The sequence below is a fragment of the Panulirus ornatus genome, chromosome 37, assembly GCF_036320965.1.
Source record: "Panulirus ornatus isolate Po-2019 chromosome 37, ASM3632096v1, whole genome shotgun sequence".
In the NCBI taxonomy this organism is placed as follows: Eukaryota; Metazoa; Arthropoda; class Malacostraca; order Decapoda; family Palinuridae; genus Panulirus; species Panulirus ornatus.
The window spans coordinates 28449839-28474499 of NC_092260.1; the positions used below are offsets into that span (position 1 = coordinate 28449839).

Genomic DNA, 24661 nt, shown 5'->3' on the forward strand with positions numbered 1-24661 from the left:
TGTTACCGAGTAAGATAAGACAATAAAACAGTTAACTACAGTCATATGCACACAAAAATAATACTGCATGTAATGCATTTGCAAAGATTAGAGAAAGAGGTGTTGTACACTTATGAAATATTTTTCTTAATTCAGTGTATTCGTTTTGTATATTAAGTACTTCTTGACATATGTCTACTCATATGTTATTTTCACAGTCTAAAACAATGATTGTACTAAGTATGAAAGAAGCTGTAAGTATTGTTTTGACGATCTAGATGTTTTGACAGTTAATTATGACAATTTTTTTCCTTTTTCAAGATTTATGCAGTCAGAAGATGACAACTATGGTGTAGAGAACTCTGAGCTTGGTGAATATGAAGAGGATGATGAAGAAGAAGATGAGGAAGAAGATGAGGAGGAGGATGAGGAAGATGATGCTGATAAGATAAAGAAGAAGGGACGACCAGTAAGTCATTGAATGTACAACATATGGATGTGGAACAAGTATTGTACTGCAGTTCATAAGCTATATATATATATATATATATATATATATATATATATATATATATATATATATATATTCCTTGCCCGCCTTTCACCCTCCTGCATGTTCAGGCCCTGATCACTCAGAATCTTTTTCACTCCATCTTTCCACCTCCAATTTGGTCTCCCACTTTTCCTCGTTCCCTCCACCTCCGACACATATATCCTCTTGGTCAATCTTTCCTCACTCATTCTCTCCATGTGTCCAAACCATTTCAAAACACCCTCTTCTGCTCTCTCAACCATGCTCTTTTTATTTCCACACATCTTACCCTTTCATTACTTACTCGATCAAACCACCTCACACCACATATTGTCCTCAAACATCTCATTTCCAGCACATCCACCCTCCTGCGCACAACTCTATCCATAGCCCACGCCTCGCAACCATACAACATTGTTGGAACCACTATTCCTTCAAACATACCCATTTTTGCTTTCCGAGATAATGTTCTCACCTACCACACATTCTTTAATGCTCCCAGAACCTTCGCCCCCTCCCCTACCCTGTGACTCACTTCTGCTTCCATGGTTCCATATATACATTGAGAAAGAATACTTCTCACTAATTCCCTGCGTGTTGGAGAAGGCACCTAAAAGGGGAGGGAGCAGGGCCCTGGAAGTCCTCCCCTCCCGTATTTCAGTTTTCCAAAAGAAAGAGCAGAGAAGGGGGCCAAGTGAGGATATTCCCTCTAAGGATATGTTCTCTGTTCTTAACGCTAACTTGCTAACCCAGGAAATGGCGAATACATATGAAAAAAATGGATGAAGGTAGCAAACATGAATATGTATGTGTATATATGTATATGTCTGTTTATGTATATGTATGTATGTGTTGAAAGGTATAGGTATGTGTATGTGCATTTATGGGCATTTATGTACATGTGTACATGGGTGGGTCGGGCCATTCTTTTGTCTGTTTCCTTGTGCTACCTCGCTAACACGGGAGACAATGACAAACTATATTAAAAGAATATAAATGAATATGAAAAATATATGTATTTTTTTTTTCAAACTATTCGCCATTTCCCGCGTTAGCAGGGTAGCGTTAAGAACAGAGGACTGGGCCTCTGAGGGAATATCCTCACCTGGCCCCCTTCTCTGTTCCTTCTTTTGGAGAAAAAAAAAAAACGAGAGGGGAGGATTTCCACCCCCCCGCTCCCTCCCCTTTTAGTTGCCTTCTACGACATGCAGGGAATACGTAGGAAGTATTCTTTCTCCCCTATCCCCAGGGATAAAGTGTGTGAAAGAAGAAAGTTAAGAGTAAATGTGAATAAGAGCAAGGTTATTAGGTACAGTAGGGTTGAGGGTCAAGTTAATTGGGAGGTAAGTTTGAATGGAGAAAAACTGGAGGAAGTAAAGTGTTTTAGATATCTGGGATTGGATCTGGCAGCGGATGGAACCATGGAAGCGGAAGTGAATCATAGGGTGGGGGAGGGGGCAAAAATCCTGGGAGCCTTGAAGAATGTGTGGAAGTCGAGAACATTATCTCTGAAAGCAAAAATGGGTATGTTTGAAGGAATAGTGGTTCCAACAATGTTGTATGGTTGCGAGGCATGGGCTATGGATAGAGTTGTGCGCAGGAGGGTGGATGTGCTGGAAATGAGATGTTTGAGGACAATGTGTGGTGTGAGGTGGTTTGATCAAGTAAGTAATGTAAGGGTAAGAGGGATGTGTGGAAATAAAAAGAGCGTGGTTGAGAGAGCAGAAGAGGGTGTTTTGAAATGGTTTGGGCACATGGAGAGAATGAGTGAGGAAAGATTGACCAAGAGGATATATGTGTCGGAGGTGGAGGGAACGAGGAGAAGTGGGAGACCAAATTGGAGGTGGAAAGATGGAGTGAAAAAGATTTTGAGTGATCGGGGCCTGAACATGCAGGAGGGTGAAAGGCGGGCAAGGAATACAGTGAATTGGATCGATGTGGTATACCGGGGTTGACGTGCTGTCAGTGGATTGAATCAGGGCATGTGAAGCGTCTGGGGTAAACCATGGAAAGTTGTGTGGGGCGTGGATGTGGAAAGGGAGCTGTGGTTTCGGGCATTATTGCATGACAGCTAGAGACTGAGTGTGAACGAATGGGGCCTTTGTTGTCTTTTCCTAGCGCTACCTCGCACACATGAGGGGGGAGGGGGATGGTATTCCATGTGTGGCGAGGTGGCAATGGGAATGAGTAAAGGCAGACAGTGTGAATTGTGTGCATGGGTATAATGTATGTGTCTGTGTGTGTATATATATGTGTACATTGAGATGTATAGGTAGGTATATTTGCGTGTGTGGACGTGTATGTAAATACATGTGTATGGGGGTGGGTTGGGCCATTTTCTTTCATCTGTTTCCTTGCGCTACCTCGCAAACGCGGGAGACAGCGACAAAGCAAAATAAATAAATATAAAATAGAATATATATATATATATATATATATATATATATATATATATATATATATATATATACACGCATCCACACATGCACATATACACACCTATACATCTCAACGTATACATATATATACACACACAGACATACACACATGTACACAATTCATACTGTCTGCCCTTATTCATTCCCGTCACCACACCACCATGTATGAAATGACAACCCCCTCCCCCCGCATGTGCACGAGGTAGCGCTAGGAAAGGACAACAAAGCTTACTTTAGTTGACTGAATGAAGATACATTGATATGCAATACCTTCACTTTGGTGATCATTGCCTTACAGACTAGCTTTAGTGGCATGCAGGACCTAAAGGCAGGCTGGGCACAGAAGAAGCGACGAGATGAGATGACTCGGAAGAGGAGGGAAGAGTTGGCGAAGTTTCGACAAATGCTCTGTGCTGTGGGTATTATCATCTTTCTTTTCAAATGCATGCTCTCACTGTTAAACTTTTCCATTTATATCTTTCAACTTAGAATTTCTGGTAGACCTTGTGATACAGTATCACTGCAAATCATGGGTTTTGAAATATGGTAAAATTATAGAATTAGTGTTTTTCTTATAAATGTAGTAATGTGTTTGAAGGATTTTCAGCTTATGAGTTCATGAATTTATTGCATGTTTACATCAGTGCAGGACTCCTGAAGAGAAATATTTGTTGCTTTAAGGTTCACATTTGATGATTACATACAGGAGGATGAAAGGCATGCAAGGAATAGACTGAATTGGAATGATGTGGTATACCGGAGTCGATGTGCTGTCAATGGATTGAACCAGGGCATGTGAAGCTTCTGAGGTGAACCATGGAAAGGTCTGTGGGGCCTGGATATGGAACCCCACCACACAAAAATAGCATTCTCCCCTCCCAGGGAGGTAATGCTAGAAAAAGACAAAGAAGGCCACATTCTCTCACACTCAATCTCTCGCTGTCATGTGTGATGCACCAAAACCACTGCTCCTTTTCCACATCCAGGCCCCACAGACCTTTCCATGGTTTACCCCAGACACTTCACATGCCCTGGTTCAATCTATTAACAGCACATCAACCCCGGTATACCACATCGTTCCAATTCACTCTATTCCTTGCATGCCTTTCATCCTCCTGTATGTTCAGGCCCCAATTCCTCAAAATCTTTTTCACTCCATCCTTCCACCTCCAATTCAGTCTCCTGCTTCTCCTTGTTCCCTCTACTTCTAACACATATCCTCTTTTTCAATCTTTCTTCACTCATTCTCTCCATGTGACCAAACCATTTCAACACACCCTCTTCTCTCAACTGCACACTTTTTATTACCACACATCTCTCTTACCCTTTCATTACTTATTTGATCAAACCACCTCACACCACATGTTGTCCTCAAACATTTCACTTTCAACACATCCACCCTCCTGCACCCAACCTTATCTATAGCCCATGCCTCGCAGCCATATGACATTGTTGAAACCACTATTCCTTCAAACATACCCATATTTGCTCTCCAAAATAACGTTGTCATCTTCCACACATTCTTCAATGCTCCCAGAACTTTCGCCCCCTCCCCCACCCTGTGACTCACTTCCGCTTCCATGGTTCCATCTGCTGCTAAGTCCACTCCGAGATATCTAAAGCACTGCTTCAAACTTACCTCCCAATTAACTTGACCCTCAACCCTGCTGAACCTAAAAACCTTGCTCTTATTCAAAATTACTCAGCTTTTTTCTTCTTCACCAAACTCGTCACCTAATGGTAATCAGCCACCAGTGCTGTATCATCAGCAAACAATAACTGACTCACTTCCTGAGCCCTCTCATCCACAACAGACTCCATACTTGCCCCTCTCTCCAAAGCTCTTGCATTCACCTTCCTAACCACCCCATTCATAAACACATTAAACAACTATGGAGACATCATGCACCCCTGCCGCAAACCGACATCCACTGGGGACCAGTCATTTACCTCTCTTCCTACTCATACACATGCCTTACATCCTTGATAACTTTTCACTGCTTCTAGCAACTTACTTCCTTCACCATATACTCTTGAAACCTTCCACAGAACGTCTCTATCTACCCTATCATATGCCTTCTCCAGATCCATAAATGCTACATACAAATCCATCTGTTTTTCTGAGTATTTCTCACATACATTCTTCAAAGTGAACACCTGATCCACACATCCTATACCACTTCTGAACCACAGTGCTCTTCCCTTATCTGATGCTCTGTACATGCCTTTACCTTCTCAGGCACTTCACCATGACCCGTACATACATTGAATATCCTCACCATCCAATCAGCAACACAGTCACCCCCTTTTATAATAAACTCCACTGCAATACCATCCAAATCTGCCGCCTTGCTGGCTTTCATCTTCCGCAAAGCATTCACTACCTCCTCTCTGTTTATCAAGCAGTTCTCCCTAACCCTTTCACTTCGCACATCACCCAGATTAAAACACCCTATATCTGCCACTCTGTCATCAAACACATTCAACAAAACCTTCAAAATACTCATTCCATCTCTCCATCTCCTTTTCACTTCATCACTACTTGTTATTACCTCCCCATTAGCCCCCTTCACAGATGATCCCATTTCTTCCCTTGTCTTACGCTTTTTATTTACTTCCTTCCAAAACATCTTTTTATTCTCCCTAAAATTTAATGATACTCTCTCGTTTGCCCTCTTTTTCAACTCTTGCACCTTTCTCTTGACATCCTGCCTCTTTCTTTTATACATCTCCCAGTCATTTGCACTGATTCCCTGCAGAAATCATCCAAACGCCTCTCTCTTTTCTTTCACTAACAATATTACTCCTTCATCCCACCACTCACTACCCTTTCTAATCTGCCCACCTCCCACCTTTCTCATGTCACAAGCATCTATATATATATGTCATATTTCACAGGGCAAGAACATTACTACCAGAGAAATGTTTGAATCTGGTAACTTTGAGGACCAAGAAAAACGTCAGAAACGAAAGGAACCAATTAATATTGAGGGTCGTCCTGCTGCAAAAAATTTAAGGGAGCGTTTTGAGAAAGGCTTGTCTCTCCAGGAGGATGAAGAGGACAGAGATGATGAACCCAGAGAAGTTGATCATGTGTTTAGGGAAGCTGGTATGCTATACACCAAATTCATTGTTGTATATATTTTCTAGTATTAACACTTTAGGGGATCTTGTCAGGGGTTTATTTATCATCCATGTTGTAAAACCAGAGTATGGCTTGTAGTGGTGAGTAACCCATTAATGTTTATAGAGAATTTCAGTTTGTGACTTTTTGCTTGTTCACCTTTAATTTTTTTTAGTATTTGTCGGTAAATGATTGTTCTTAAATATCTTACATTGAATATTAAGTTTAAAACCAGCATCACCATTATGAAGCAGATTTGTTGAGTTCTGGTATTATTATTTATAGAAATACAATTTATTATGTTTTTGGTTGTAGGTTATTTATGATGTTAGTAATGTTTTATCCCTGGGGATAGGGGAGAAAGAATACTTCCCACGTATTCCCTGCGTGTCGGAGAAGGCGACTAAAAGGGGAGGGAGTGGGGGGCTGGAAATCCTCCCCTCTCATTTTTTTTTAATTTTCCAAAAGAAGGAACGGAGAAGGGGGCCAGGTGAGGATATTCCCTCAAAGGCCCAGTCCTCTGTTATTAACGCTACCTCGCTAACATGGGAAATGGCGAATAGTTTGAAAGAAAGAAAAGTAATGTTCGTACATCATTCCATTCCCGGCTGAATTGAATATGATTACAGTATACACCAATAGCAAAGACTTTTTTTGACACAGTGTCACAGATATGTGAATGTGAGATTATATGGATGGTGCTATTTTTGTCATCAGAATGCTGGATTATTAATTCTAGCCAAAAAAAAAAAAGAAAATTTGCAAAGTAATCAGTGTCCTTTGATGATCTCAGTCTCCTACCAACATTTAAAAGCAGAGCACCAGAATGGAGGGGATCACATATGTGCAAAGCACCAGTGTTGTAGCAAGAAGAAATGCTTCTTGGGGTACGACATCAGAATGCCACCCTCTTTGTGGCAGGTCATGGGGTGTACAGGCAGTAGGCTGAAGTTTTTGTAGCCCCAAATATCAGGCCCTGATTTAGGGGGAACATTAGGGTTGTATGCTGCTGTAAGCTCCTAAATTTGAGCCCTTGCAGCCTACAGTCATAGTTTTAGACAGGTTTCTCTTAGTTATGGAATGTCTTGGGAGTAAAGTCAGGGGGTTGGTGAGAGGACAAGAGCAAAGGAAGGAGTAGCACTATTCCTGAAGCAGGAGTTGCGGGAGTATGTGATAGAGTGTAAGAAGGTAAACTCTAGATTATTATGGGTAAAACTGAAAGGGGATGGAGGGAGAGGGGTGATTATTGGTGCCTATGCACCTGGTCATGAGAAGAAAGATCATGAGAAGCAAGTGTTTTGGGAGCAGCTGAGCGAGCGTGTTAGCAGGCTTGATGCAGAAGACTGGGTTATAGTGATAGGGTGATTTGAATGCAAAGGTGAGTAATGTGGCAGTTGAGGGTATAATTGGTGTACATGGGGTGTTCAGTGTTGTAAATGGAAATGGTGAAGAGCTTGTAGATTTGTGTGCTGAAAAAGGACTGGTGATTGGGAATACCTGGTTTAAAAAAGAGATATTCATAAGTATACGTATGGAAGTAGGAGAGATGGCCAGAGAGCATTATTGGATTACATGTTAATTGATAGGCATGTGAAAGAGAGACTTTTGGACGTTAATGTGCGAAGAGGGGCAACTGGAGGGATGTCTGATCATTATCTTGTGGAGACAAAGGTGAAGATTTGTAGAGGTTTTCAGCAAAGAAGAATGTTGGGGTGAAGAGAGTGGTGAGAGTAAGTGAGCTTGGAAAGGTGACTTGTGTGTGGAAGTACAGGGTGAGATTAAGAGTGCAGAATGGAAAGAAGTGAGAGCAAATGATGTAAGGGGAGTGGGGGAGGAATGGGATGTATTTAGGTAAGCAGTGAGGCTTGCACAAAAGATGCTTGTGGCATGAGATAGGTGAGAGGTGGACAGATTAGAAAGGGTAGTGAGTGGTGGGATGAAGAAGTAAGATTGTTGGTGAGAGAGAAGAGAGAGGCGTTTGGATGATTTTTGATGGGAAGTAGTGCGAATAACTGGGAGATGTATAACTGAAAGAGACAGGAGGTCAAGAGAAAGATGCAAAGGTGAAAAAGGGCAAATGAGAGTTAGGGTGAGAGAGTATCATTAAATTTTAGGGAGAATACAAAGATGTTTTGGAAGGAGATAGATAAAGTGCATAAGACAAGAGAACAAATGGGATCATCGGTGAAGGGGGCTAATGGGGAGGTAATAATAGGTAGTGGTGAAGTGAGAAGGAGATGGAGTGAGTGAGAGGGTCAGGGAGAATGGTTTGGTAAACAGAGAAGAGGTAGTGAAAGCTTTGCGGAAGATGAAAGGTGGCGGGTTTGGATGGTATTGCAGTGGAGTTTATTATAAAAGGGGGTGACTGTGTTGTTGACTAGGTGGTGAGGATATTCAGTGTATGTATGGTTCATGATGAAGTGCCTGAGGATTGGCGGAATGCATGCATAGTGCCACTGTACAAAGGCAAAGGGGATAAAGGTGTGTTCAAATTGCAGAGGTATGAGTTTGTTAAGTATTCCTGAGAAATTATATGGGAGGGTATTGATTGAGAGGGTAAAGGCATGCACAGAGCATCAGATTGGGGAAGAGCAGTGTGGTTTCAGAGGTGGTAGAGGATATGTGGATCAGGTGTTTGCTTTGAAGAATGTGTGAGAAAAACTTAGAAAGACATGGATTTGTATGTAGCTTTTATGGATCTGGAGAAAGCATATGATAAGATTTGATAGAGATGCTTTATGGAGGGTATTAAGAGTATATGGTGTGGGAGGTAAGTTGCTAGAAGCAGCGAAAAGTTTTTATCAAGGATGTAAGAGATGTGTTCGTGTAGGAAGAGAGAAAAGTGATTGGTTTTCAGTGAATGTTGGTTTGTGGCAGGGGCATGTGATGTCTCCATGATTGCTTAATTTGTTAGTGGATGGGGTTGTTAGGGAGGTGAATGCAAGAGTTTTGGAGAGAGTGGCAAGTATGCAGTCTGTTGTGGATGATAGGGCTTGGGAAGTGAGTGAGTTGTTCACTGATGACACAGTGCTGGTGGCTGACTCGGATGAGAAACTGCAGAAGTTGGTAACTGAGTTTGGTAAAGTGTGTGAAAGAAGAAAGCTGAGAGTAAATGTGAATAAGAGCAAGGTTATTATGTTCAGTAGGGTTGAGGAACAAGTTAATTGATGGCAAGTTTGAATGGAAAAAAACTGAAGGAAGTGAAATATTTAGATATCTGGGAGTGGATTTGACAGCGGATGGAACCATGGAAGCGATAGTGAGTCACAGGATGAGGGAGGGGGCAAAGGTTCTGGGAGCATTAGAGAATGTGTGGAAGGTGGGAACGTTATCTCAGAGAGCAAAAATGGGTATGTTTGAAGGAATAGTGGTTCCAACAATGTTATATGATTGTGAGGCATGGGCTATAGATAGGGTTGTGCAGAGGAGGGTGGATGTGTTGGAAATTAAATGTTTGAGGACAATATGTGGTGTGAGGTGTTTTGATCGAGTAAGTAATGAAAGGGTAAGAGAGATGTGTGGTAATAATAAGAGTGTGGTTGAGAGAGAGCAGAAGAGTGTGCATTGAAATGGTTTGGTTACATGGAGAGAATAAGTGAGGAAAGACTGACAAAAAGGATATATTTGTCAGAGGAGAAGTGGGGGACCAAATTGGAGGTGGAAGGATGGAGTGAAAAAGATTTTGTGGGATTGGGGCCTGAACATACAAGAGGGTGAAAGACGTGCAAGGAATAGAGTGAATTGGAACGATGTGGTATACCGGGGTTGATGTGCTGTCAGTGCATTGATACAGGGCATGTGAAGTATCTGGGGTAAACCATGGAAAGTTTTGTGGGGCCTGGATGTGAAAAGGGAGCTGTGGTTTCGGTGCATTACACATGACAGCTGGAAACTGAGTGTGAATGAATGTGGTTTTGGTTGTCTTTTTCTAGCACTACTTCACATGCACATGGGGGAGGGGGTGCCATTTCATGTGTGGCGGGGTGGCGACGGGAATGGATGAAAGCAGTAAGTATGAATATGCATATGTGTATATATGTATATGTCTGGGTATGTATGTGTATGTATATGTGCATGTGTGGGCATTTATGTATATACATGTGCATGTGGGTCTGTTAGATCAATCTTTTGCCTGTTTCCTTTTGCTACCTTCTAACGCAGGAGACAGTGACAAAGTATAATGATAAAATAAGAAAAAAAATATCATGCTGGGAATGGGAAGGCCTTGTCTTCTTTTGGGACTTTTCTGTGTTTGCTGCTTCACCCATGTCTTATCACTTGGCTCACTTATACTTTTCCTCTACCCAGTACTTGACTCTAACTGTACGACCCCTCTGATTAATAGGTATAATGTTTAGTGTATGTAGGGATCTTTCTCTTTGTATATATCTTTGCAAAAATATCATCTCTGAAGAAATTCATATTTATTTCGGTGCCTGTTTGGAAAGGAAGGTCATTGTCAGTAAAGGCGAAGATGGATATGTTTGATGGTATAGCAGTCTTTTTAATGTTGCATGGATTCCATAGCCCTTAAACTACAAAGCCACTCAGATTTTGGGATGTAAAAGATGTATGTTAGTTCAGTATTCTTTACAAGGCAATAATGACTTTTTTTTTTATTTATATTATTACAGAAACAGCAAGTAAGGCTCGAAGCTTATTCAAGCAAATAGATTCAGCCGTGCAAGAAGGTAATGAACCAGTCTTGCGTGTCCGCTCCTCAGCTCAAGCACGACGTGAAAACAGGTTATCACGAGATGTAAGTACTCTCTTCAAGTCTTTGAGCCATTCTTTGGTGCAGTTAATGGACTGTATTCTCGCATGATGTAGTTTATTTCCTTCTGAGGAATCATTTATTAACATGAGATAGACAGTAAGAATTTTGCATTGGTATTTCGAGATGTCCCTCCTCTGCAACATCACTAAAAACAATCATGTTGATTTTATTTTTCCTCTTATTCTAAAAATTTTAATTAGAAATAAAACATTAAGTTTTTGAATCCCTTGTAAAACTATGTAGTTTTACCTTAATTTTCAGCACCTTTTATAAGTTGAAAGTCTTTATGGACACCCTGTTCCCGTAAAAACTTTTTTCACTTATAAGAATCATGAAGGATTGTATTAGAATATTAATTTGATTTTTGTGAAAACGTTTTCATACCAAGCCCACAAATATCTTATCAGTTAGTGAGTTTTTGAAATATACTTGCCTGTTGTGTGATGATGATTACTCATCAGCATTACTGTACAGTAACATGTAGATGATATCTCTGTTGAAAATTGGTCAGTCTTGGCCCTAAATTGGTGATTGATGTTGATGAGCCTTCTGCTATATGAAAATATAGATTTCCACAAATCATCCTTGTGAATAGTTCTAAATACTGTATTATATGCTGATTGAGAGTGTTGTGTAATTGTATGTAAAGCTTATTTATCATGCTTTCGTATCTTAAAGCAATTTTCTGTAGTATTAAAGAAATTTGAATTATTGCTTGATGGTTTTGATATAGATGTTTATCTTTAGCCATTTCCACAGCATTTGATACAAATGACCTAATTATTATTTACATGACTTACAATTCTGTTTTATGTATATATATTAGATTATTTGATGTGATGTATATACTGCTTTCATATTTTATTTGATTATTCCTTATATCAAGTTCAGTTGAACAATCTTAACTGCTTTTCTGTCACTTTGATCCTCATTATCAGTAAAGTATATATATATATTTCTTGTGTAACTGTTTTACAGGTATATATGGTGAATGAACTGTTTTATGCTGAAATGTTCGTTGAAGAGCATTAACAGAGAGACGGTAGTGTCAAACCTTGCTGTATGTTTTTCTTTTGACAGAGGTCATTGTAATCAATAATTCTTAAATGTTTGGGAGAGTTTTTCAAGATTATTCCAATACTTCTGTTAGAAACAGGAACAAATGTGCATTTAGGTAGCAAATTCATGTTTCTTTTCTGGTTTTAAGGAACATTCCAGGGGTAGGTTTTATAAGTATTTAAGCTTTATAAGTTTTAGAATTAGATAATAGAGTTATTTTTCATGTCTCTTTGATATGAAATCTTCTTTTATAGTTTGAAGGTATTAGGTTTTTTATTGTATGAAATTGATGGTATTTTATAACAATTTTAGGGAAGCCTATTTTTTATTCATTTAAAAAGATACCTTAATAATTGGCATTTCATAAACAGATCCAAAATGATCACCTGCTTAAGGTGTATGTAGAATGTAGAACAAATTTGGGAAATTCCTAGGAAGTGGTAGTTCCTCTTTGTACCTTTAGTATGTGTAGTGCTTGTTGAGTATTTTATTTTCCTTTAGTGTTGAGTCTGTCGGTAAGGGAAAAGCAGGGTTTGACTGTCTCTCTCTATATCAGCAATTTTCTCTTTAGTATTAGAAGTCTATCTGTATTGTACAATTAGCTGACTAGATTTCTGCATAGTTCTAATTATTAATTAAGCCTCTCAGCAAAACACACATTCACACTGGACATTAATGAGCTGCTAGCAGTTCTAACCAGTCAGTGTTGCTGGTGTGTTGCAGGGCAAGCGCATTCGCAATATCACTTCGCAGGTGTATAATGAGCAGTCAAAGGACAGCGATGAAGATGAAGATGATGATGAAGATGAAGAAGATGAAGATGAAGATGAAGACATACCCATTGAAACCTCTACTCTTATTGATCGCTTTAAGTTCTTTGCCACATATGAAGAACGTGTAAAACAAGAAGAACAGAAGCGGAGGAAAGTTTTCCGTATCACACCTCCACGTGATGGAGCGGATAAGGTTTATGAAGATCTGTTTAAGACACATTTGCCCAAAGGTTGCATGGCATTTAACTGTGCGGTGTGCAGGCTTCGGGTAATTTTTCCGTGGTCACTGAGTTGTGTATTATACAACCCATTGGATTGTCAAATTCCCCACACCATCTGTAGCTTGTAGATGCAGTTTTATTTGTCTTTGTGAATGAGTATCTGTGTTCAGGCCCTTTCTGCCTAATATTGTATCCCTTGTCAGTTCCAGAAATAACATTGTCTTCTGCCACTCATTTGGGCTATCCCAACCCACTACAGGGATAACCAAGATTTTTTTTTTTTTTTTTTTTTTTTTTTTTTTTTGCATCAGTAATCTTTCGGATATATGATTTGGTTACCTTTTTCGATTCTGCTTAACATCAAACCAAAGCATCACCATTTATGGAATTGTCTTAATGTCTTTGATATTAAGGAATCATTTTATCATAATTATAATATGTATTCTAAATTATCTTTAATTCGTGCTCATTTTGCATGTTTTGATAATACACACACACACACACACACACACACACAGACACACACACAGACACACACACACGCACGCACGCACGCACGCACGCACGCACACACACAGAAGAGTGAGGGGGTTACCCGATCACTGCCTTTAAGTTTATAAAACATATTGATGATGTAGATAGTGAGCAGTTGTATGAGAGATGCAGGGATGGAGCATCCAAGGTACATAACATGAAAGTAAGCCGGAAATATTGTAGAGAAGTGATTTTTAGTATAAGAATATTGGACGAATAGGGTAAATAAAATTAAGGACTTCATTAATGTAGACAGCATATATGAATTTTAAGAAGTTGTATGATAGTGAAGAATGTTCAAGAGATTGGGCTCCACAAGTGTAAAACTTCTCCACACAGGGAATTGATTACACACACAGAGCAGGGAGTCAGTATTGTACCTAAGCTATTGCCAGAGTCCCATTTTAGGAGAATTGTTGAGGAGATAAGTTTCTTTTGGCAAATATTAGAATAACTCGAACACTTGGATAAGGAAATATTTAGAAAGCTGTTCATTTCCTACGCTTGCTTCTCAGGTTTGGTCACCACACCTAAAGAAACACAGACTGCTAATAGAGAAGGTCCAGATTATGGCATCAAAGATTGGACCAAATTTAAGAAAGATGAGTTGTAGGAAAACATTTCAGGGTTCAGATTTGTCCATGAGTAACAAACCTCTCAGTTCCTGTTAGAGTTAACACTACCTTGGTTAAAGGGAAGGTTGGATGGATTGTTTGTACCTGGACTGATAGAAAGCATGACACTCCTACATGAGAGGATGGATCACCAGGCAGGAATAAGAGGGGAAACTCCTTCAGTGGGAGGATTATCTAAATGAAAGGAAACAGATGACATATGTCAGAGGAGTCTTCTCAAAACAGGTAGAATTCTGTTCTAGAACCATTTCTCTTCATGATCTATGTGAATGACTTGCCTGAAAGTTTGGACACGTACTTGATATATGTTTAAAGATGTTGCAGAAGCCATAAAGGAAGTGAAAATCGTAGAGGGTTGTATCACCTTACAAAGGGACCTTAACATACTCCAAAGTTAGTCAGATACATTATTAATGAAGTTCAACCAAAATCAGTACTAAGCAATGAGAATGGATCATAATGAAAATAGGCCTTGATGTGATTATCATCTAGCGGGTAACGAGTCGCAGGAATCCATGTGAGAAAGAAAAATATTAGAATAATATTCAAGTATATGGATAGGGAAATATTCAGGAGGCTACTCATATCCTACATTAGGGCCAAAACTAATATGTTTCTCAAGTTTGGTCACTGCACTTAAAAGGCACTAAGAGTTAATGGAGAAGGTTCAAAAGAAGCCATCAAAGATATCAGAATTAAGAGAGCCAAGTTACAGGTAGGCTTTAAATTTGCCCACCATGGAAGAGAAAAGAGTAAGGGGTGACCTGATCACAACTTTTAAGTTTTTAAATCATCTTGATGTAAACAGTGCATTATTTCCGAAAGATGCAGGGATAAGTGAATCAAAAGCCATAACATGAAATATACGAAGAAACCTGTTGAAAAGGATGTAAAGTTCTTTTATAGTGTAAGAGTAACAGATGAAAGAAGTAAACAATGAGAATACAGATGCTTAAAAAATTCTATGATACCAGGTTAGGATAGATTAAGTACATGGACATGGAGATGTTGAGACAAGTATTTATAGCATGTATTAGATCCAAACGAGAGTATACAACAGGTTTGTCACTCAAATTAAGGGGACGCTGTAATTGGAGAAGGTTCAGAGGCCAGCAGCAAAAATTGTACTTGAAGTAAGGGAACTAAACTGAAGGAAAAGAATAGGAGTCTTGCTAATACTCATGTTGAAAGAGAGTAGACATGATAAACGCCCAAGTTTGTGAATTGTTTTGGCATTACATAACTGTTCTGCAAAATTGATTGTAACAAGTCATGGAGAATGTTGCAGGAAACATTTAGAAACTAAGTTATAAAAGATGTGAAGAAATACTTTTAGTGTAACAAAATTATGGATACATAGAACAAGATCAGATGTAAGACTTCAAATGTAGATGGTATAAACAAGTTTGTCATAGCATCTTATACAAAAGAAAGCTGAATATTTCCCCCAGTTTTGCACAAAAAGCTAATCTCATACACTCACATCATGAAATGCACACATATTTATGCACAAATGCACATGTTTAGTCACAAAAATAAACACACACATATATGCATGCTTTCATTCACTCAGGCAGAGTCCACAGAATCTGATAAATATTTATTTGGGAATAATGGGCATTTTGTAGGTATTGCCCCTTAAGGATGCTTATCCTGTTGATATGAGAATTTTGCTGTGTGCGTGCTTTAATGTTCCAGAGTTGAATACTAACTCCCAGGGAGCTTGCTTGAATCAAGAATTGCAATACTTGTTATTAACTGAAATATTTAAGTAACCATCATTTATATCTTGTTAAGCTAGCTTCAGGAAGTATTTTCATTTAAGATTTAAGGTTTGATTAGAGAGATGGTTGAGTACTTAATCTGTATCATGGAAAAAGATGTTTTTCTATGAGAATGGACTGGAATACATGTAACTTAGAAATAAAAACTCTGTATATATAAACACAAACACACACACACACTCACACTGGATTTTCTTTTTCGTGGACACCTTTCTGAAAGGGCCTTGGTATTATACTAGGACCCATTTTCCAGGGGCTACACTACTTTCCATAGCAGGGTAGATGGACATTTTTGAAGCGAGTTCTTTGACAATACTTTATGTTGTTAATTCTGGGGACTGGTTATGGATAGGGGGATGTGGTTTCACTGCATTAAACATGACAGTTAGAGAGTGGCTGTGAGTAAATTCAGCCTTTCTTTGTTGTTCTTGGTGCTACCTTGTGAAACTATGAAAAAAAGAAAAAAAGAACATCTCTTTACAAGAGTGAAATTATTTAGTAATGGGTAATGTGATACCTGCTGTTGTATATAATTGTAGCCCAGAAATGCATTATTGTTGAGCTAGGTTTAGGATCTTAAAGCAACAACAGAAATTAGCATGCTTGACATTCATGTTGGTAAGTGTAATTTTCCTTTTTTTTTTTTTTGTACATAATAGCTTATTTAGCATTGACTCGGATGGTGTCGGGTTTGAATGAACTAATGTATGTGTGAACCAGGGGATTCATATTAGCATCCTCAACCTGTGACCTTCGGGATAATTACTCATTCTCATGGGCTTTGCGCCTTATTAATTGACATGCACAAATGGAGAAAGTTAACCAGTAATATCTTTTTTCCCATTAATTATTCAGTGTTGAAGAAAGTTATTTAGTAGTATCTTGTGTGTTGGTATGAGCTCCTTTAAAGCTCTTTCCAATATTAAGAATCGTCAGATATGATGCTTATGTGGAATCTCACATCAGAGTTTTGGTAAATACTGATTGCCTGTAAGATATTTTCATTCATTCATTGTTAGATTCACCAGGTATCTGTTTGTCTGAAATACTGTATGTTCTTGAGAATCCCAGTTTTATGTCGCAGTTGCTTGAATGATAGATGTGCCAATTCAAATTTAGTTAGATATTACCATGTAATCTTTCCCCTGGAGATCAGATTTAGTCTTCTCAAGTGCATAGTCATTACAGGCACATTAATCACCACTAATGTAGCATTACCAACACATCCCATTTTGATTAATGCTGTATTAACCTCTTTGATAAAGTGTGTATAGCTTTGAAGTTTTCACCAGCACTCAAGCAAAACTATTCTCGTTAAATTGTATTTTCATAGTCCTTAATAGGAGTGGTTTGTATTATGTGTATTTTGTCTATTCATTCATCCACCTGTTTGTATGTTTATTATGTCATACCTTTTATGGAAGTTTTTAAAGATAAATGAAGTCATAGAAAGGGAATTTGGCATACTAATTAGCGTGACTTAGAAAGTTAATTTGGCATACATAATTAGCATGACTTAGATTCCATTTTTTTGTCTGCACTCATCAGAGGTTCAAGGACTCATGCTAGACTTTCCACACCAAGAGGGACAGCAGGAGTATGACATATAAGTCCATCTACCCAAGTAAAGTATCCAGCACTCACCAGCATCTTTCATGAGCCAGTCAATCATGTCCCGTAGAAAAAAGATCTTAGTACGGTTATAGTGCTTTTAGCCCGAATGCTAGTAAGGAATATCATTGACAAATGATATTGACAAATATAATCAAGATGGATTTTTTGGTTTTATAACTTTTGCAGTTTTTTTTTAGAGATGTCATAAAGTATATACCTACTGAAAGGATTTCATTATGTGCGTAGTGGAGTTTCTAGGCTGTTTTTCTTCAAAATAAAACACATGAAGCCAGTGTATTTAGATACAGTCATGAGAATTTCTTGAGATGGTGAGGTTATGAATTGGTGCATATTTGCCTCCTCCATACAAAGCACATTTTGTGGCATAATCTTTTGTTTATCCAAATTTTCATGACTAGAAGTTTTTGATAATGAGTTGTTTAAAAAACTTTAACACATTCATTGTTTTCATCAGATGTATATCACAGTCAGTTTTTGATCCCCATAGTAACAGCTTCCTTGTATGACACCTGATTCATGCATTTTGTTTTATAAATTTAGCATGCCAGGCTGCTATTTATTGCTCTCCCAGAAGTGTCATCACATAGGGACAATTTTCTCCACACCCAGTTAGGGTATATCATACTTCAGTTTAAGACCACAGGCTGTGGATTGAAGAGTTGTACATTGAAATATGGGGAAATATTGAAAGAACTTTGCTCTGATGTTGATGAAAAATTTTTATACCATTGAGAAGGATAGTGATATTGAACCAGATGTCTTCCAACCTCCTTCGCTAAGAAAAAGTGATAATTTTAGGAATGATAATGAAAAAGTGTTTGGATTCCTCCACTGGCTGTGACTTCATCTATTTTTTGGACTCTTGAGACACACAGACTGCTAGTAGCAAGTGGAACAAGGAAGACGCAGTTAGAATAGATGCTCCGTATGGGGAAAAAATAATTCATAGAAAAATTAAGGAAAGCAGAAGTTGTGAATGTCTCAGAGTAATAAGAAATTTATATTTTGAATGAATTACCCTAGGCCTACCCTAAGGTGATGCTAGCCTGTACTCTCCAATGCTATGAGGTAGTTAGGCATGAAATAGATACAATTCTACTTAGCTGCACACAAATTCAATATTATGTACTGTTATTTCATCTATCATACACATCTTGACTTGAAGTGATGTTGGTAGAAGATTTACTAAGTTTACTACTCTGTAAATATTATATTTTAGGACAGTCATTTTTTAACAATTGCAGGTAAAAGAATGTAAGACCAGAAATATCTTCATGAAGTGATTGATACTATAAACATTGTTTTAATTATGTCAGTGAACTTGCATTGTATTGGTTGTTATGATATTTGCCACTTGATACATTTGGTTCCCGCTTAATGTTGGGATGTGTACAAAGGAGACTTCAAGATTGTGTATCACAGTTTACTATAGTATTCAGTGGGATAATTTGGGTGGATTAAATTCTTTGTTTGGTAGGTGGTAGGTAGCCAACGACCAGGGAGGTATATTACCAATACTACGTGTCTGGGTGTAAGGAGGTTTAATGACACTTACTTAGTGAGCCAGCACTTTAGTATTTGTGAAGTTGCTTTCATCTGACCTAGGTAGTTGTCTTTTCATTCTGCCTCACTAACATGTGGACTACTGGCATTCTGTCCACAAACATACAATCTCTCCTTGTCATATGTAGCACTTGACAACACTTAACTCACACAGCTCATTCTTTGTAACTAGATTTTCCCGCAGTGAGCTCTATGCTGTAGCCCTGCCTTTTGGCAAAATGATTGGAGCAGTAGATAGAAGTAGTAGGTAGGAACATTTAGGCTGAAGCATTAGGTATAAGTAGTAGCTGGAGCATTAGATAGAAGTAGTCATTAGGAACATTAGCTAGGAGCCTTTGCAAACACTCCACTAGACTTGCTCTCTGCCTGTGGCCTGTTAAGGCTGAGGCACTAAAGGCTAAGAAGCGGTGCTGGAGTTTTTAAGTTATGGAGACTGTTGCCGTGGCCACCCCATTGAGGGAGTTCTAATTAGAACAGCTGGCAGAGACATAGATAAATAGATAGATGAAGATTTGCTAACCTTAATTTGTTTTCAAAAACATGAATTAAGTGTTCAAAAGCATGCAGTACAGTGCAGGTACTTTGTTAATCCAAGTATCTGAATAAAGATTTAGATAGACTAGTAAGATAGTACTGTAGAAATTACATATGAAGTTGCTCTGGATCTGATTGGTGCTGCAACACATGGTTGAAGATTTTTTTCCAAGATCTTAAGCCGAGTATTGATTTTTGTCTTGGGGAGGAAAGTTTCATTCCCAATTCAGAATTGTTGTATTTCAAATCAGTAAACCAGGGTTGCAAAAAAATTTCAGTACAGTATGTTGTAAAGTTACAACTTTCATATTTTCTTATTTTTCATGAGTGGAGAAGTATGTAGTTCCATTCTTAGCTGAAGGAAGGATAGTATCCAGCACTACATGTGTACAATGATCTTTTCATATAATCAGCATGTATATATAAGCTCTCCTGAGTTCAGAAAAACAATTTTAAGTGAAATATGTCATTTAGATTTTGGCAAAAGAGGCTTTCAGGAGACATTGTCTGTACCTCGCTTCCTCTGAAGTGTTTGGTACTTTTGTACATGGCTTTTCAGTAGCCAAATCAATTTTCCTGTATTTCACTGCCATTTAGGATACAAGGGTGATGACCCTTGATAGGGAGAGATTGAAGCTTTCTTTAGATTTGTGACAGTCTTTGATTGAATGACTTATGGAATGCAGTTCCTTGAGTGTATTGGATACATTGGTAGGTAGGCTTTCATGGTCATTGCCTAGCTGGATTCAATGAAAAGGACTGTGTAGAATGCTTTCCTTAAGCTCCATGTTGTAGAAGGTAGTTGGTTTTTCTGTGCATAAATGATTTCTTAGGAATCTACACCTGGGTAGCCAAATGATTTTCTTCACTTATTTATTGGCCACATATATTTTTGTTTATATAAACTCTGGAGTTCTCCCTGTAAGTTTTGGCAGTATCCTTTTCACCTTAGGTTTGATATAACCTACTTTATCTCTTCCTCTTCCCATGCTCCCTCATCATTGTAATCCTTCTTATGCTCTCCTACTCCTCCCTCACCCCCTTATCATTATAATCCTTCATATTCTCATGCATTTTTTTTTACTAATGATCTTCATCTTTTATTAGTTTATCATTTTTTTCATTTTACAACTTTAGCTGTGCCTCTATCTACTCATCCCTTTCTATTACACCAAACCGTCAGTGAAGGTTTATTATTGATATATTAAAGCAAATGGATTTGTATGTAGCATTTATGGATCTGGAGAAGGCATATGATAGAGTTGATAGAGATGCTCTGTGGAAGGTATTAAGAATATATGGTGTGGGAGGCAAGTTGTTAGAAGCAGTGAAAAGTTTTTATCGAGGATGTAAGGCATGTGTACGTGTAGGAAGAGAGGAAAGTGATTGGTTCTCAGTGAATGTAGGTTTGCGACAGGGGTGTGTGATGTCTCCATGGTTGTTTAATTTGTTTATGGATGGGGTTGTTAGGGAGGTGAATGCAAGAGTTTTGGAAAGAGGGGCAAGTATGAAGTCTGTTGTGGATGAGAGAGCTTGGGAAGTGAGTCAGTTGTTGTTCGCTGATGATATAGCGCTGGTGGCTGATTCATGTGAGAAACTGCAGAAGCTGGTGACTGAGTTTGGTAAAGTGTGTGAAAGAAGAAAGTTAAGAGTAAATGTGAATAAGAGCAAGATTATTAGGTACAGTAGGGTTGAGGGTCAAGTCAATTGGGAGGTAAGTTTGAATGGAGAAAAACTGGAGGAAGTAAAGTGTTTTAGATATCTGGGAGTGGATCTGGCAGCGGATGGAACCATGGAAGCGGAAGTGGATCATAGGGTGGGGGAGGGGGCGAAAATCCTGGGAGCCTTGAAGAATGTGTGGAAGTCGAGAACATTATCTCGGAAAGCAAAAATGGGTATGTTTGAAGGAATAGTGGTTCCAACAATGTTGTATGGTTGCGAGGCGTGGGCTATGGATAGAGTTGTGTGCAGGAGGATGGATGTGCTGGAAATGAGATGTTTGAGGACAATGTGTGGTGTGAGGTGGTTTGATCGAGTAAGTAACGTAAGGGTAAGAGAGATGTGTGGAAATAAAAAGAGCGTGGTTGAGAGGGCAGAAGAGGGTGTTTTGAAATGGTGTGGGCACATGGAGAGAATGAGTGAGGAAAGATTGACCAAGAGGATATATGTGTCGGAGGTGGAGGGAACGAGGAGAAGAGGGAGACCAAATTGGAGGTGGAAAGATGGAGTGAAAAAGATTTTGTGATCGGGGCCTGAACATGCAGGAGGGTGAAAGGAGGGCAAGGAATAGAGTGAATTGGAGTGATGTGGTATACCGGGGTTGACGTGCTGTCAGTGGATTAAAGCGGGGCATTTGAAGCGTCTGGGGTAAACCATGGAAAGCTGTGTAGGTATGTATATTTTGCGTGTGTGGACGTATGTATATACATGTGTATGGGGGTGGGTTGGGCCATTTCTTTCGTCTGTTTCCTTGCGCTACCTCGTAAACGCGGGAGACAGCGACAAAGCAAAAAAAAAAATAAATAAAAAAAAATAAATTATTTTTTTGGGACATGTATAAGTTTATAACTTTTGTTTTCCTTTATATTTTCTCAAAACCTCTTTGTTGCATTTGTTCAGCTCTTCTGTTACATTTTTCTGTCAATCTGCCCATCACACTAAACCTCTATCAGAGATATTTTGAGGGGTGGAGGCCAGCATAAAGGATGGAAAATTAGATTAAGTGTACATATTTAGCATGATTGCTCCCTATTTAGATTTTGAAAAATGTGTGTATTGCATCCTGTTTAACCCAACATCAGCTTGGCCTGACTCTTTCAGCTATACTAAGTCTTTCTCAGGCATATATCCTTTCCATAAATTCCCTCATTGATAATACTTTTAACAGACAGAGAATGAGAAATGCAGTTTGATACTGTTATTCATTATTACTAAGTACTTTCTCATGCATTCTTATTAAAGTACATTCCTAGGAGCTAGATCAACTATGTCCCTGACAGTACTACTCTTACTCCATATTTTGCAATGACATACAAATAGGGAGGTCAGATTATGCAATTAGTGTAATTTCTTGAAGATCCTTATTTGTTTTGTGAATTTTTGTGACAACTGTTGAGTCATCCTTCCCACTTTCCCTTCATGCAAATGAAAATATTTTCATTAGAATGATCTCAGTCACCCATAAAGTATTCATTGAGTTTGGACGAATGTGGCTTTGTTGTCCTTTCCTAGCGCTACCTCGCGCACACGCGAGGGGAGAGGGGGTGTTATTTCATGTGTGGCTGGGTGGTGGCAGGAATGAATGAAGGCAGCATGTATGAATATGTGCATGTGTATATATGTATATGTCTGTGTATGTATATGTATGTATACATTGAAATGTATAGGTTGAAATGTATAGGTTTGTATATGTGCGTGTGTGGGCGTTTATGTATATACATGTGTATGTGGGAGGGTTGGCCCATTCTTTTGTCTGTGTCCTTGTGCTACCTCGCTAACGCGGGAGACAGTGACAAAGTATGATAAATAAATGAATATATATGTATGTGTATATGTGAGTCACAGGGTGGGCAGGGGGCGATGGTTCTGGAAGTGTTGAAGAATGTGTGGAAGGAGAGAACATTATCTCGGAAAGCAAAAATGGGTATGTTTGAAGGAATATTGGTTCCATCAATGTTATTTGGTTGCGAGGCATGGGCTGTAGATATATGTATATGGATCATAGGGTGGGGGAGGGGGCGAAAATCCTGGGAGCCTTGAAGAATGTGTGGAAGTCGAGAACATTATCTCGGAAAGCAAAAATGGGTATGTTTGAAGGAATAGTGGTTCCAACAATGTTGTATGGTTGCGAGGCATGGGCTATGGATAGAGTTGTGCGCAGGAGGGTGGATGTGCTGGAAATGAGATGTTTGAGGACAATGTGTGGGGTGAGGTGGTTTGATCGAGTAAGTAACGTAAGGGTAAGAGAGATGTGTGGTAATAAAAAGAGCGTGGTTAGAGAGAAGAAGAGGGTGTTTTGAAATGGTTTGGGCACATGGAGAGAATGAGTGAGGAAAGATTGACCAAGAGGATATATGTGTCGGAGGTGGAGGGAACGAGGAGAAGTGGGAGACCAAATTGGAGGTGGAAAGATGGAGTGAAAAAGATTTTGTGTGATCGGGGCCTGAACATGCAGGAGGGTGAAAGGAGGGCAAGGAATAGAGTGAATTGGAGCGATGTGGTATACTGGGGTTGACGTGCTGTCAGTGGATTGAATCAAGGCATGTGAAGCGTCTGGGGTAAACCATGGAAAGCTGTGTAGGTATGTATATTTGTGTGTGTGGACGTATGTATATACATGGTTAAAAAAAAAAAAAAAAAAAAAATAAATTATTTTTTTGGGACATGTATAAGTTTATAACTTTTTGTTTTCCTTTATATTTTCTCAAAACCTCTTTGTTGCATTTGTTCAGCTCTTCTGTTACATTTTTCTGTCAATCTGCCCATCACACTAAACCTCTATCAGAGATATTTTGAGGGGTGGAGGCCAGCATAAAGGATGGAAAATTAGATTAAGTGTACATATTTAGCATGATTGCTCCCTATTTAGATTTTGAAAAATGTGTGTATTGCATCCTGTTTAACCCAACATCAGCTTGGCCTGACTCTTTCAGCTATACTAAGTCTTTCTCAGGCATATATCCTTTCCATAAATTCCCTCATTGATAATACTTTTAACAGACAGAGAATGAGAAATGCAGTTTGATACTGTTATTCATTATTACTAAGTACTTTCTCATGCATTCTTATTAAAGTACATTCCTAGGAGCTAGATCAACTATGTCCCTGACAGTACTACTCTTACTCCATATTTTGCAATGACATACAAATAGGGAGGTCAGATTATGCAATTAGTGTAATTTCTTGAAGATCCTTATTTGTTTTGTGAATTTTTGTGACAACTGTTGAGTCATCCTTCCCCCTTTCCCTTCATGCAAATGAAAATATTTTCATTAGAATGATCTCAGTCACCCATAAAGTATTCATTGAGTGTGGACGAATGTGGCTTTGTTGTCCTTTCCTAGCGCTACCTCG

The 24661-nt window shown here is 38.8% G+C and overlaps 1 protein-coding gene across 31 annotated transcripts in view; it reads left to right on the forward strand.

Moving 5' to 3' along the window:
• LOC139760660 (uncharacterized) overlaps positions 1–24661 on the forward strand; it is a 152603-nt gene that overhangs the window by 83982 nt on the left and 43960 nt on the right. For 16 of the 31 annotated variants that reach the window (XM_071684116.1, XM_071684117.1, XM_071684119.1 and 13 more), the window contains 5 exons: positions 301–448; positions 3248–3364; positions 5848–6058; positions 10708–10832; positions 12633–12950. In XM_071684116.1, the coding sequence (XP_071540217.1) occupies positions 301–448; positions 3248–3364; positions 5848–6058; positions 10708–10832; positions 12633–12950 (919 nt within the window). The remainder of the gene's footprint in view (positions 1–300; positions 449–3247; positions 3365–5847; positions 6059–10707; positions 10833–12632; positions 12951–24661) is intronic. The other 15 variants (XM_071684123.1, XM_071684126.1, XM_071684127.1 and 12 more) reach the window with 3 other exon arrangements.